Source organism: Ptiloglossa arizonensis, chromosome 10, assembly GCF_051014685.1.
Source record: "Ptiloglossa arizonensis isolate GNS036 chromosome 10, iyPtiAriz1_principal, whole genome shotgun sequence".
Lineage (NCBI taxonomy): Eukaryota > Metazoa > Arthropoda > Insecta > Hymenoptera > Colletidae > Ptiloglossa > Ptiloglossa arizonensis.
This window is the reverse complement of record NC_135057.1, coordinates 17,187,506-17,202,993: the sequence shown is the minus strand read 5'-3', so window position 1 is coordinate 17,202,993 and position 15,488 is coordinate 17,187,506. Positions and strand designations below refer to the sequence as shown.

The following is a 15,488-nucleotide window of genomic DNA, read 5'->3' as shown; positions in this document are numbered from 1 at the left end:
AAAGAATGTTCTCTTTAAAAGACACAAGCGAAATGATAAAGCGGCTCGTTGAAACTTACGCGTGTGCGCGTTCACGTTGAAAAAGTGTAGATATCTAGTAAACTTTGTAGTATACAACTTCTTTGATATGCTAAAAGGAATCTATCGTCGAGAAATACAGTTATCGCTTTATCTTAACGGGGTCGTTATCTACGCGCCATTCATGAAGTACGTGAATCATGAAAACTGTATACACGTTTTGCAGAAGATTTTCAAAGTGTCTATCGTGTTGCGAACGTCACGTACTGAATTGCGCAATTTTTTTAACGAGGAACCCAGATTTCTCTTCGATGTTATCCCAAGGATCGATACATACTCGACAAATATCAACGAATCGTGGTTCCTCGCGAATTATGAAATACTATAGGTTTGTACCTGTAGCTGCACCTATTAATTTTTAGTTTCCCACGTTTGATCTCCGAATAAGGGTAGTCGATGTTTACTATTCTACTAGATTCGTACGTACAGGTACTTGGATACGCACGCACAATACTCGAAACAATATTCGTAATATTAGGAACTGTTAATGCGTGTGAATGCGTGTGAATGCGTGTGAATGCGTGTGAATGCGTGTGAATGCGTGTGGTTGCACCTTTTCAATATCCCGTATCTCGACCACCAATGCTCGATCGTGGCACCGATAAATCACACCCTAAAATTTTTACGGCATATCGGTGTGTTTCTCCCACCAGGAACAAAATTTCCTTGGAAAAATTTTCATCGAGGAAGTTCAGTGTCTTTGTCGACCCTCGTTAACATTTTTCTAATTACCGAGTAAATGATGGGAAGTACGCTTTCAAAAGACACGACACAGAAACGAACGCTACGCGCGAGGCGCGAAAAACCAGCTCGCGATGAAGAAGAGACACGATCGAACAAAGGCTGTCGCGAAAACAATGACGGGTCAAGGTGAGAGGATCGTTCTAATCCAAGCTTGATTGGTGTACAAAAAGGTGCCGATTAGCGATGCGTTCGGCACGACAAAAGCTCGATGAATATGGCGGACAGGAAACGCCACTCAGAAAAATGAGGCTTCAAGGTGGTTCGGCGCACGTAGCCTCTTCTCCGACTACTATCTTGTTTCTTATCGATCAACACTGGTTCCGGAATTGTTAATTAGCGCCGGTGTAGATCGCGCGGTTCGCGTCGATATCACGATTACGTGGTAGCACGTTTTTCGCGGTTCTCCTTACGATTTCTAAAGAAACGGAACAGAAGAAATAGTCCGCGAGAAGTGTACACGTGTACACGTGTACACGTAACGTGTATATACGTGTATACGGTATGGTAATCGAAGCGAAAAGAATGCGAAAAGCGTCGTATCTTTGAACCGAAATAGAAATTGACACGATATCGAATCGATCGGAAAAATCTTCGAATCGCGACGAAATCGACCGTCACGCTACGCCAATCTAAACGATGATAGAGTATCGTATATAGATAGCTACATAGGGAGAATCATTAAGCACCCTGCACGTTCGACGAACGAACGCAAAACTGGGGCTAGACGGTGGACAAATTGGTAAACAGTAACCGTAACGAAGAACGTTCGTCGAGTTCGTTCTCGATTCGACGGGAGTTCTTCGACCGAGCGGAAACTTGGTAACATTTAAGTAGAAAGAAGTTTCCCCTCTGAGGGAAGAACAGGTTACGAGTATAATTTCCTAATAATCGTTCGCACACCTCGGTTCCGTTAATTACGATTGATACGGCGTTGATTCGTTCGGAGCATCTCTTTCCGTAACGTCAGGATCCTGCCCCTTTTCTGGGCTTTCTTAACGTCACCGATGGCTATCGAAAACTCGTCCCCGCGTTAGTTAATCAAGCGTACGCGTAGCTTTACGGGCACCACGCGGGTGGGGGTTGTCAGAGAGATCGCGGAAGGAAGGGAAGAGAGCAGAGGACCGTACTATTCTCTATGCCATGGCCCGTATGACGAAGCCGTTCATGATAATGCGATAGTGTTGGTCCGTGCTTAGTACTTGATAAAAGATAGCGGTGACTGAACAGATGCCAGTACTCACCCGCAGCCCGACCTGTCGGCTGACAGTCGCGTACTCGCCCCGTGTGCATCGGTGCACAACGCAGCGTAGCGCAACGCAGCGCAGCGTACGTACGTAGAATCCAAAACCGCAGAATTCGAAGAAACGTCTCGCTGGAGAACCGAGGTGCTGAAAACGGGATTCGTCGCCTCGCGTTAAACTTAAATCGCTGTTGCATTTCGATAGTTGTAGACTGGAACGACGCGATTTTGTGCGATGACGAAGTTGTCGGAGGTTCGAGTATGTCGACGGGAAGCCAGAAAATCAACCGAAACTTGTTGAAAACGATCCGAGAGTATCGTTCTCCAGCGAGTACCGAAGAGTCCGTAAAATCGACGCGAGAGAACGCTCAGCGAAAGAGGTTCCTCGGATAGAATGATCATTGCGATCCAGCGACAGTATTACTTCAAAAAGATTCGCTGTAAACGTTGAAATTGGAATAGGAGATCGTGGAAATTGACCGGAGTCTCGATAAAACCTAGCTGCCAAGGAGATCGAACGACGAAAACCATGGCCGAGTGGTCCTCGAAAGTGCTTCTAGATCAAGTTACAACGTCAACGATCGGCAGGGAACCGGATCGTCGTTGACAATCTGGTGCCACGTCCGCGACAGGATACAAGTAGAGAAAAGAAAAAGGAAAAAGCGAAAAGAGGAGAGAAGTAATTGCCGATCGGCGCGGCGTCTAGCCGCGGATGTTACTCGTGGTACGGTTCGAGCTTCGACAATCGTCGTTCATCAAAATTAATTGAAAGACTGCCGTCACTGGAATCGCGGAAAAGTCCGGTTAAAGGACATCGCGGCTTCGTCGAAGAATGAAAAACACGGGCTGTCGGTGGAACAACTGTTCGAAAACTCGGCCCGAAGGCATGCATCACCAGAGAGAGCGTACCGCCACAACCTCGAATCATGCATGATGAGCGGTGCGACTAGGCTCGATCAGGATTGGATGAGAATGGTCGAGTTACGCGGTGGCACCGGAATGACGAGCGGACTGAGCGGTCGGTCGTCGAGTCGTCTCCATTACACGATACTCACGATTTTGGACACGGTGTTCTCCGCCACTGTGGCCGCACCGGCAGTCGTCGGTTACTGGAGAGGCACCTGGGGCTTGAGCGACGTCTACGTTTACCCCGAGGACCCGGTTCTCAGCAGCCTGACCTCGATAGTGATCGGCTTCATCGGTCTGTACGCGTTCAACGTCACCCAGCATGTTCTCAACGACCTATTACACCCGGACAAACATCGACTGTCGTACTACGTCGGTTCGAGATTGTACACGGCGGTTTTCGGCTTCTGCTGCGTAAACGCTTGGCGCGGCGCCTGGCAGGCCCTCGACCTGTACACGGAACTCACGCCCAGCACGGTTTTCGCCACCACTGCCGTTAGTCTGCTGGCACTCGCCATCATGCGCGCCGTCAGAAACATTTCCGCGCCACCGTTCTCCCTTTGCCTGGACTCCTGTCCGGGATACTTTGAAGTGCCGACCATGTTCCGCGTGAACGTAAGTAAATCCATTCTTCCGATCTACTTGGGTACATACGTACCTCCTACCTACCTACTTACCTACCTACCTACCTACCTACCTACCTACCTACCTACCTACCTACCTACCTACCTACCTACCTACCTACCTACCTACCTACCTACGTACGGACGTACCTCCCTTGATACAAGGAATATCCGAATCGGGGAGGGCAGTTTCCCCACACACGCACACGCGCGCGCACATACACACCCGCCTTTTTTCACCAACTCGTACGAAAGGCGAACGCATACGTATACGTATACATGTGTACGTATACGCTACTACACTTACCGGAAAGGATAACCGATGAAAGATTCGACCGGTATAAGACTCGTAATAAGACTTACGATTAGCGGTAACGCAAAGAAACGTAACTTGCCGCAACCTTGGTGCAAATGAAACGGTTACGTCGTCGATACAGGCTCTTACAAAAGAACCAGTTGTACCATTTTTTATCGGATCGATTCTCACATTGTTCTCTCGTAATGCAAATCGCGATATAGACGCGGTTGGTATCGGTCATTTGAAAATGACAATGTATTTGTACCTAAACGAGATTGCGGAAAGTTTTCTATCCCTGTAAAGATAAGACCGTGTACCCTTTTATCTTGGTCGATTATCTTCGTACGATCTTCTGCGATTCCCTTCTCAGCGGCATTACGATCGATCGCACACTGTGCACGGTTGCACGGAGACGCAGAACAAGAAGGGTCGAGAAATAGAAAGAAAGTAGAGCGCGAAGGAAGCTTCGTATTTTTAATGAAAAACCACGAATATACACGATTCGCGCATCAGAAAGAAAACGCCTGGAAATGCTTTCGTTTTTTCCTTGAATCTTTCGTGCGAATTGCATTTTCAATAAGTAAAAAAATATCTTTTTTCGTTTGTTTCCAATACGATTGCGAGCCATCGATAGCGATAAAAGTGATTTTATTTGAAACGGTAGGAAGAAGGGTAAACGACGTAAACGTTAAGTAGGAAACTAGTAAGAGTCTAGACAGCATATTTTGACGCATCGCTCGAGCTCGAGCCGTGTGTTGTACGACATCGATGTGTAAGGTATAAGCACAGTTTCCGGCTGTCTCTCCCGACAATCGAACAGCATTGCGCCCGTGCAGTGTGCATACGTGCGAGCAAGCGCAGCATGCAACTGCATGGTTCTCCGCGTCGCTTGTTCGATACTTTCTCCCGATCGAACGAAATACGAATTTTGAAAAGAAAAGGAATATCTTCTCTCCGCAAAACTGGATTTCCTCTTGATGGAGTAAAACTCGTATACTCGATACGTACGTGTGTGCGCGCGTGTTTCGCATTGAATTTTCAACGTCGCGTATCGCTACAACTATGGTGAATTCACCAATTTCGACGCTAATCGAGTAATCGAGCGTATCGATTACAATTTTCAAAGCCGAACATTAAAATCGTCGAGAAAAAATTGTACGCGTTAATTGCGTTCGTTTAAACAAACTTTCCCTTGTGTTCAGAATTCGTTGATAGAAAATCAACGGAGACGATGAAACGAATCTTAAATTAATTATCGCCAGTTGAGAGTCCTCTCTGTCAGTTAAAAATCGAGGACAGAAGGGTGTCGTGTAAAGTAAGCGGGTGATACACACTCCGACGCGAGTTTACCTCGTAAACGATGCGTCAACCGGAAGATCCTTTGAAGATCGAATTGCGAGAGCAATCCTTGTCGACGAAAATACTCTTAAACGCTTAAGTGAAATGCACTTGTCGACGATATTGTGTTTCCCAGATCTTTTCAGGCATTCGAGTTCGAACACGGGCCCAAACACTTTCGACCGATCTCCTTTCATCGACGATTTTCATTTCTCGCGATAACGTACACCGCGACCCTCGCAATGCGCGCGTACACACATACATACATACATACATACATATCATATCGTACTCGTCCTTTCGAAGAAACACGATTTTCAACGATTGTCAACGTTTTCATTGTCAATAATTTCGATCGGTTGCTTTCGTTTCGAGATTAAACGATCGAAACCGATCCAAGATTTTAAAATATCGAGAACTTGTACGTTATCCGTGTAATATTTTCCGAAACAACGATCGAGTACGGGAAATACAATATTGCAGAAATTTTACGGAAACGAAAAAATACGATGTTTCCTTGCTATTGAATCGAAAGGAAAACTCGATCAGTGTTTTGTCACTCGACTCGAGTAACGCCTATCGAAGGGTAAACTACGAATTCTTTTGTCATAAATAATCTTCGACGTAAGAGCACGAGTGGCAATCGGAGAGAGAATGTTGCTTATCGTATTTCCCGAGTCTCCTCAAATATTTCCCCGAGTCTTCATCTGCAAATGATGAACTACGCTTATCTTTTGTTTATGTTGTTTGATTGCAGAACACGAGAGACTGGTCGTTGTACTTATTGGATTGTGCCTTCAGCGTTGCTGTCGTCGGTACTCTGGTCGTGTTCGTGTGGAGGGGTGTTTGGATACTTATCGATCTCTATCTGTTCCCGGACGATCGAGAGTATTCCGCGATTGGATCCCTTGTGAGTGTCAATTTTCTCTGTTCTCAATAACGCCGCTTTCGTTCGCGCTTCTTCGAGTCGAGTTCAATTCTATATCGTGTGCGCAGGAAATTGCAAAAGAATCAACGGTGGTCGAACAATTATTACCTTTTCTTCTGCACCTGCTCGATCCGTACCTACCCGAATTGTCATAATTAATCTCCAAATGTACAAGGAGAGTGAATAAATGCTGGTCGTTGATCGAAATCGTCACTCCAACGAAAGAGAAATTATCGAATACATTGAAGCCAAGACGGCGACAAAGTCTGGTGGGTCCTCCTACGTATACGTGTCGCATATGTGTATGTACATACATACGTACGAATGTATTCGTCTTTATAGGCTCTTGGCGAAAAGAATCGTAACAAGACAGTTTGCGTTTCTTTTGAGAAATCTTCTTGTTCGCGTAGAATGAAAAGGCGGTGGCGGAAAGGTAGCGGGAAAGTGGCGGGAAGGTGGCGGGAAGGTGGCGGGAAGGTGGCGGGAAGGTGGCGGGAAGGTGGCGGGAAGGTGGCGGGAAGGTGGCGGGAAGGTGGCGGGAAGGTGGCGGAAAGATGGCGGTAATAAAACGAACCTGCATGCCCATGCGAGTTATAAAAAAATGTAAATTTCAGGAAGATTCGTCGTTGAGGTTTTACAACGTGGAACGGAACAAGTATCGAAATTCTAGCGAAGAGAACTTGGATCGAAAATTCTACTTTGGGGAACTTTCGGCAACTATTTTTTACAAATCTATGAAAGATCATTTTCGTGAAAACGATCGATGGAGTCCCCTATCGATGGACGCGTGTCGTCGGGTGTCATTAGCAATCACGTGTTAAACGACATTTTGAAACGTGCCACCTACGCGCTGTACGCGAGCGGCACGCTGTTGGTCCGATTGTATAATTGAATATTCGCCAATTGCATGATTGCGAGGGCACATGACAAAACTGTTGATGTATGTGTAAGACTCTTTATTGCAGCCCGCGTTTACTTGTCTGAATACGGTGTGGAGAACGCGGTCAACGAGAGGATTTGTTTAATTTTTCAATAATGACGATCGCTGATCTCCAGGACGCCCGGTGAACGCGATTAACGTGTCGCTTCGCCGTATTTTATTCTAAATTACACGGTCGAATTTTTGTTCTTCGAATCGCTCGCGAGGGATGATCGTTCACACGCTCCGAGGAGAGCCTCGTTTCGATCTATCGTTTTTTCGCTTTCCCGCTCGCGTTGATGATCGCGGATTCGCGGGATCTCCGTGGTTCTTCCGCTCGGCACGAACAAACCATTCGCAAACACAGATGAGCCCGCACAAATATTTCAACATTGCGGACTTAACGACAGACCCGCGGAATTATTCTGTTGCAAAATGGCATTCAATTGGCGCCACGTATCCGCTGCGACAATAATAAAGGAAATTCTGGCGATGGAGTTTCTCTTTCTCTTTCGAATCGCGAACAAATCGCGAACAAGTCGCGATTCCGCCTCGTCGAGCGATCAAAATTGCCGCTTGGAAACAATTCGACGCGACAGACGTCTCGCCGATGGGAACACTCGATAAGATCTGAGAGCCAGACGACTATAGATGTTACGGTATTCGGCGTGAATTCGTTATCTAAGATCGATGAAGCATCCTGCGCGCAAAGAAATTTCAGACGCCGCGCCGGATCAAACACCTCGTCATCTCGACGGTTTATCGAGCGTCGATCGTAACTTTCCGATTTTGCTCAACGAGTGAGTCCCGTAAACAAATTTCGTGGCGCCAGGTTGTTTCCTTGCCAGACGGAGCTCGCGCAATTTATCAGTAGTTTGCGCGGGAATTATTGCGTTTAAGAGCTTTCAATGTTACGGTGCACGATCGGACCCCGGTGTCCACAATTGTCCCCGTTGTATCCGGATTTTATTCGTTCGTGTAGCTACCGGAAAACCAAAGAACGGCTTCTTTTCGGGGAACTCGAGGAATAAATCGGAAACACCTACTCGTCCAAGATCAGCGTTTTAAACGATACGTGCGCTCGAAACAAATGGAAACGAAAATCGCTAGATACCGACGTACGTTCTACGATCAAATCCGCCCGAACGCGCTCGAAATTCTTAAGAGAAGTTCCACGTGACACGGTTACACGATGGTCGCGACAACGTAAATTCTCAAGAGGGTCGATGATTGCGCGAGGGTCGCTCGTTCGCGATGTCGCTTCGAAACCGTGAAACACGATTCGACCAAACGAATCGAACGAGAAAGATCGCTCGCTGTATCTTGCGGGATCGAAATACGGTGGTGGTTCAACAGGGAAACAATGTACGAGCTCGCTTGTACGTTGAAAAAGTGTCGATCTGGACACGATCTGGACACGATCTGGACACGATCTGGACACGATCTGGACACGAGTTGGCATATCGGGCAATCGATATAAATCGGATTCCAGGAACGCGTGTTAACGACTGGCATGTTCAATTGCAGGCGATCGGATACGTGATAGTAACGGTGACGTTTTCGCTGCAACCGCTGATGCGATACGCGTGCGCCCGTCTTCAAGGCTTGGCCCGTTTGGTAGCTGCGGACGGATTCCTTCTGCTCAGCTTCCTGGGAACGGTGAACGTCTGGCGCGGCATCTGGAACGTCCTGGACCTCTGGCTGGTACCGGATAATCCGGAATTGTCTTGCTGGATCACCCACGTCGGATGCTTCGTTTTCCTCGTACTTCTTAACTGTAGCAACTCCATCCTGGTGCGAGGCGTCTACATCGACGCCGAGGAGGAGGACGGGAAATGCGTTGTGTTTCCTTGCCACTATCTTCGATTGTTCTTCAAGGTTAGTTAACGGAAACGAATCCGGCCGAGCGTTGCTCCGACGATAATTAAAACCAACAGGGACGATTCGAATCGAGTTATACGAGGTGAAAGGTCTACGCGTAACGAAGGCATTGATTTCGATGTTCGCTTACAGGTCGAACGCGAAAAGAAGGAAGCGAGACGACGAAACCTGCTGGTGGCCTCGAAGGACTTCCGACCTCGAGCGGACGGAAACGCGAAAGACACCGAGAACGGAGCACTCCTTCCAAACAGCACCACCATCGTTAACGCATCTACCCCCGCACCCACCACCACCAACGCCACGGCCAACCCCAACACCACCGCCACCACCACCACCGCCGCCACCACCACCGCCACCGGCACCACCAACACCACCACCACCACCACCACCACCAACACCACCACCATCAACACCACCAACACCACCACCACCAACATCTTGCCAATGAATCCCGAATCTCTCGTCTAACTCGACGCCGCAAACTCTCAACGATCGCTAGAACGTCATAAACATCGAACAAGGGGACAGAGAGGGGACGATCTTTCGAAGATCGCGCGTCAAGTTTGTGATCGTGAAGTGAAATTCATCGCGAAGAATTTCAACCGAACGATCGAGCACAACGAACAGCGCGCGACACCTGTACCTATAGATCGACGGATAGCTCTCGTAGATAGACGCACAGATAGACCCTTAGAGAATCAATCGATCGATGCGAACGATAAAAACGACTACGAGCGGACGGAAAGATGTACAGGACCGACGAGTGAATAATGTCTGACGAAGATTCGGTGAAGAGCTGTGAAGAAGGTGAACGTGTGTGCGAGAACGATCGAAAAACAATTTCGCGAGGGACCGAAAACCCTTTCGGACGGAGGCTCCCAATCGTTCGAAGCAAGCTTCGGAGCTGATGAACTCGACTCCGTGACGATTTCGTACGATTCGTAGGATTTCTAGTCATCGATACGATAGTCCCGCTTTCACCGTCGATGCCCGTCGACCGAACATATCGAATTTATTTTTGCAACACTCATTATTTTACCGAACCGTACACTCGCGATCCTAGGGTTAGTTAAGACCTTGATGATGACAATGGTAATAGACTGGACGCGATCATTATAAATGGGTTATAACCTTCTTCCCCGCATCCTGTACACCCCGCAGATTTTGCTCTTGTGCGCCAATTACGACGTCATGGCGTACTAATAATTAATTAACTGGAATAATGACGGGACAATGGGTGGCTGGGCACATCGATGGGGAAGTGGTTAGTTCGACGATAAACGGCTGCCCTCCTGGCCTACATTTAATATTTTCACAATGAACAATGCGCAAGCCGTCGGGGCCGGAAGACGTTTTCCAGCGACGAGCGGGTGAGATCGAACCTAGTCAAATTGTCTCCCGATATCGTTGAACGCGCGTCGGTACAACGTCTCGATATTCGTTATCCTCGAATATTGCGACCGGCGAACGAAGATGTACAGGGTATTTCTGGATTAGAGGTACATACACGTATATATCCGACTTTTAACACGGAACGCGTTGATTGAAATAAAAAGACAAGAAAGAGAAACGAATCGACCAATTTTCGACCAATTTTCAACCAATTTTCGACCAACTTTCAACCAATTTTTAACCAATATTTAATCCTTGTTATCATCTGTCGTGGAAACATGAGTTTCATCCTATTCGTGTATCTTCATCCTATTCGTCTACGTACAATCGCTGGTTGAAAAGGATCGCGATCGTCGATACCATCGATTCGCGATCGATCGCGATTGGATTTTCATTGACGGAGTGGGGAGGAGAGTCTATTTGAGGCGTCGCGACGCCGTGGTGCAACGACGTTGATCAGAACCAGTCGGTAGGTCGTATCACGGTGAAAGGTGAAGTGCCGTCTGAGAGAACAGAAGAAGTAGCCGCAGCCAACAAGTCGAACTTTTATCGAATTAAAGAAGCGAAGCTCGCAAGGTGACCAGCTCTTCCCCCTCCCTGAGGTAGAATGGCAACGGACGATCCCCTCCGCAATGAACCTTTAGTTTCCGTTGAATTCGAGGTCTTTGGCAAGGTGCAGGGTAAGGGTGCAGCTTTTATCGACCAGAAGGTCGTTATCATTTTCGAAACGTATCGGTTGAAAAACATTAACGAAACACGTGTACTTGTGTACGTGGGCGTGTCACGCGGCATAACGGCGCTATTCCGTGAATCGATTCGCTCGTCGAGGAAGCGATTAACGATCGTTAATACCGAAATATGCAACGGCTACCTCACCGAGGTAGCGATACTGTCGATTCGAAAGAAACGATCCACGTGGAGTCTAGACGAGTTTACTACGGCTTTGAAATTCGTTTTCGAACTTTTGTATCGCATCAAACGAGCGCGAAAGAAGAAAAGGTGACGACGTTTTCCCCGATCGGCGCACTTAACCGCAGCCTAACGCGTTTTCAGGTGTATATTTCCCAAAGTACGTGAAAGACATATGCCAACAACTGGGGATCTGCGGCTGGGTGAAGAACAGCAAAACCGGCACGATACTTGGAAAAATGCAGGGGCCACGCGCACTCGTCGATCAAATGTGAGTTACGATCCACTCGTCACCGGAGCGTTCGCAAACCGTCGCGTCGGGCGCCGATCGGCAAACAAAGTGAAAGTTCATTTTTATTAAAATTTATCTGTTTCTGATTACCAAGAGAGAGAGATAAAACAAAGACAAATTTACACGTACGTATTGCCGTTCCAGTTTTCTCTCCGCTCCGTCGTGGGAAGAAAACAAGCGATCGACGAACGGATCTCGCGGACTCTGGCTCCGTTCCGTAAATCGGTGAAGACACGTGCTATGCAAACGCAAACGCAAACGCAAACGCAAACGCAAACGCAAACGCAAACGCAAACGCAAACGCAAACGCAAACGCAAACGCAAACCCACGAATTCGCAGCTCCCTTAAAAATTGCGTGACCTTAGCCGCAAATTGCCCGGAGTGACGACGACCATTAGGTAGTTGGGCTCGGCTTTAATAACGATACTAATGAAATAATGGCGCGCGGAACGTGTCGTCTCTTTCCTTCGCAAGTTATCGCCGAATTACACGGACGCGTTTCCAACTTGCGAGTACTACCGACGGAGAACCGAGTACAACTTGCGAGCACGTTCTTACCGCATCGAAAACGACAGGCAGACGATCAACGGCTAACCCGAAATTAATCGGAAGTTACGAAATTCGGCGACAATGTCGGGCATGCGCGTACGCGCCCGTTGAAATCGATACTCGCGCAAAAATTCGTTCATTTCGTCTCCAGTTAGTGGATTCTCGTTCCATCGAAAGACGAACGCGAACGAGAAAAGATCTACCGGATGAGAATTTTATAAATCGAACGACCAATGGTTTATTCACCGCAAGATCTCTCGGATTGTTGCGAAACGGGAATAAAGAGACTAAACGCGCTTACGATACACCGAAAAAAGAATATAATTAAGAACGTAACGGTGTAATTGTTATTTAGAGAAGTGAGCCAGACCTACTGATCTATATATTTTGCCGCTTGCGCACGGTTAGAAAAAGAAACGCCGCGCAAAAGACGAATTATATATTTCGTATCGAACGAGAACCCCGCTAGACGAATAAATAGAAACGCGCACAAGCTGGCACGAATATGATAATTACGTAAAGAACAACGTCGAGGCGCCCACGAAGCCGATTTTGCGGTCGGATTCGCGGTCGAATTTACGGTGTTCGTGAACCTGAAGTTGAAGAAAATAGCCCGGTCGAGGACGAAACATCACTTTCTGGCTTCCCCCCAAAATAAAATCATTCAAATTGAACTTTGTTCGAAATCAATCGCTTCTTCGTGTTTATTTATTCCTCCGAGTAAGAGTCGCGCAACAGTAAAAAAAGAAATACTGCATCTCTCTCTCTCTCTCTCTCTCTCTCTCTCTCTCTCTCTCTCTCTCTCTCCCTCTCTCCCTCTCTCTTTCTCAACATATACATATACAAGAGTCACAAAGGGAATAAGGAAATTCGATACGAATTATCGTTGGTAACATTCAACGCGCGCAATACGACAAAAAGTCAGTTGATACGAGTTACGAAAAATTCACTCGTGAATAGATACTTTGAAACTTATTCCAGGAAGAAGAGGAAGAAAAAGAAGAAGAAGATGAAGAAGAAGAAGAAGAAGAAGAAGAAGAAGAAGAAGAAGAAGAAGAACAAGAACACGAACGAGATCAAGGAGAAGAAGAAGATGAAGATGAAGAAGTCGTCGCGAGTTTCGAACCAAGAGCCGTCCAAATTTCCAGAATTGTCGTATATCGAGTCTTGAACACCGAAAGATGGTCCGTGTTGTTGTCACGGGACAGCTGATCGACTTTAAAGATCCTACTTCGATACAGCCGCTTAAAATATCTGAACTCGGTCTGATTAGCTGCTAATTATAATCGCAGAGAGCATTCGAGACCGTAGCCACGGGCATCGCAGATAGGCGCGGTTACAATTCGCCACACTTACGTAGCCGACCATTATTTGGCGAGTGATAACTTTTGCACGACCGTCGATCGACGCGACGGAGAAACAACACTCGAACAAAGTGTCCCACTTAACCCTTTCGACGGCATCCTTGCGTCTGTCTCGCAGTTTTCGTAAGGACGCGCGGAACTTGTCGGACAGTGATTTCGATGCGTAGAGTAGACACGAACGATTGTCTCGTTCCTCTTAACGCGTAATCGAATATATGTATACTATGGGAAATTTCAGTCCGTATCGATTTCCATTTAAAATAATTACCAAACTATCTAAGAAAAAGTAAAAGCTCGAGGTGCATCCAGAGCATTATCGTGTACACTATACGCGTATCGAAGATTGTTTCCAATTAACTTTATAGAGTTAACTTTAATGATAATGCAAACCATGATTTTCGTCGGATATAGTGATAATGGAATTGAGTTTCTTTGTTTCAGGGCACAATGGTTGACGAAAGTGGGTAGTCCTGGTAGCGAGATTCATCGTTGCGAATTTACAAATTGGGAAGGCGTCAGTAGGCAACAATACAAAGGATTCGTCATACGTTTTTAATCGAACGACGGCCTCCTAATTGCGCGTATCTTCGGGAAACGAATCGACAAGATGCGTTTCGTAAACAGACGGAAAAGACCGCTGACACGGTTTTTACAAAATTTATTGCAAAAATTCAATTGTAATTCGTGTAAAAATAATAAGGTCGCAGTTATTTTTAAATTAACTTCCATTCGTGTAGATAGAACGACCTTTCTCTAACAGAGCTCGCGATTTGTGCACAAAACCCTTTGAGAAATTCTCGGTTCGATTTACATTTATATTTTCAATATATGTAACATAGTAAAAGAAACCTTGCGTTAAATTTCATTCTAGAAACTTTATAGTACTGGAATTGATATATTATACAAAAACGGTGACCTTTCTAGCACGTAAACGTAAATGCATATACATATACATACAACAGAGAATCGTTTCTTCGGTTGTCGATGCATACGGATTGTTTCGAACGAAAAGTGTTGTACGATGTTGCAAAAATAATGAAACTCCTTCCGAGGCTCGAATATTTGAAAGATTGTATATTCGTTAAAATCGTTTAATATTAATATGCATAAATCGTAAATGATGTTATTGGTTGTAAAGCGTACATAAAGAAAGAAAAAAAAAATATTAATGCCCAATGAATTTAATACGTGTACAACTTTGCTTCGGCCGTTTTTTCCCCGAAATTCGGGGCTTTATTGTAAAAAACTGGTTATACATATATGATTCAAAGTATTGTCCATCGCTGACCACTACTCTCTCCCATCTTTTTCGTAGCGTACGAATCCCGCGTCAAAAAAACTGATCATCTTTTGAGGCGATCAACGAATCGATCTAATTTTTTGCTTCGTCGTAAGACTGGAACTGCTGGTCAGTCAGGCCGTGTGCCATTAATCGAAACAAGTGATAGTCGGAGAGAGCAACATCTGGAGAATACGGCAGGTGGGATAGGACTTCCCTTTTTAACGTTTCCAAGTACGTCTTTACCACTTTTTTGTTTCAGTCGGTTTTAACAGCTCGTAATACACTACGCCGAGTTGGCCCCGCCAAATACAGAGCATGACCTTTTGGAGCCGTAAATATTCCGTTTAGCCGTCGACGTGAACGCAGGCTGGAAACTCCCCATGATTTTCTGCGCTTGGGGTTATCGTAGTGAACCCATTTTTCGTCACCAGTCGCAATGCGATACAAAAATCTCTTTAGTTTTTGCCTTTCAAGCAGGTGTTCGCAAATAAACAAACGCCGTTCAACATCTTTCGCCTTCAACTCGTACGGCACCCAATTCCCTTACTTTTGAATTATTTCCGTGGCTTTGAAGCATTTCGAAATGGCTTGTTGAGCCACTCCCAATGATCCAGCCAATTCTTCTTGAATTTGAATCTTGATCGAATAATGCCTCCACTTCTGTATCGTCAAATACCTTTCTTCCACCACTATGTCAAGCCTCATCGTCAAAATCACCGTTCTTGAAGCGTTGAAACCACTCAC

At 46.2% G+C, this 15,488-nt stretch overlaps 2 protein-coding genes across 3 annotated transcripts; both read left to right on the top strand.

Annotated features, from left to right (window-relative positions):
* Window positions 1-161: 161 nt before the first annotated feature.
* On the top strand, window positions 162-9,423 carry LOC143152417 (uncharacterized). The gene is made up of 4 exons (XM_076322521.1): window positions 162-3,583; window positions 5,985-6,137; window positions 8,602-8,952; window positions 9,088-9,423. The coding sequence occupies exons 1-4, from the start codon at window positions 2,993-2,995 to the stop codon at window positions 9,421-9,423; spliced, it is 1,431 nt and encodes a 476-aa protein (XP_076178636.1). The 5' UTR covers window positions 162-2,992.
* A 1,448-nt stretch (window positions 9,424-10,871) lies between these two features.
* Window positions 10,872-14,737, top strand: LOC143152418 (acylphosphatase-2). 2 transcript variants are annotated; one of them, XM_076322522.1, is made up of 4 exons: window positions 10,872-11,027; window positions 11,401-11,527; window positions 13,080-13,282; window positions 13,904-14,737. In XM_076322522.1, the coding sequence occupies exons 2-4, from the start codon at window positions 11,432-11,434 to the stop codon at window positions 14,016-14,018; spliced, it is 414 nt and encodes a 137-aa protein (XP_076178637.1). In that variant the 5' UTR covers window positions 10,872-11,027; window positions 11,401-11,431; the 3' UTR covers window positions 14,019-14,737. The 2 variants fall into 2 exon arrangements, with proteins under 2 accessions (XP_076178637.1, XP_076178638.1); XM_076322523.1 differs by lacking the exon at window positions 13,080-13,282 and having other exon boundaries at window positions 10,890-11,027.
* Window positions 14,738-15,488: the final 751 nt, after the last annotated feature.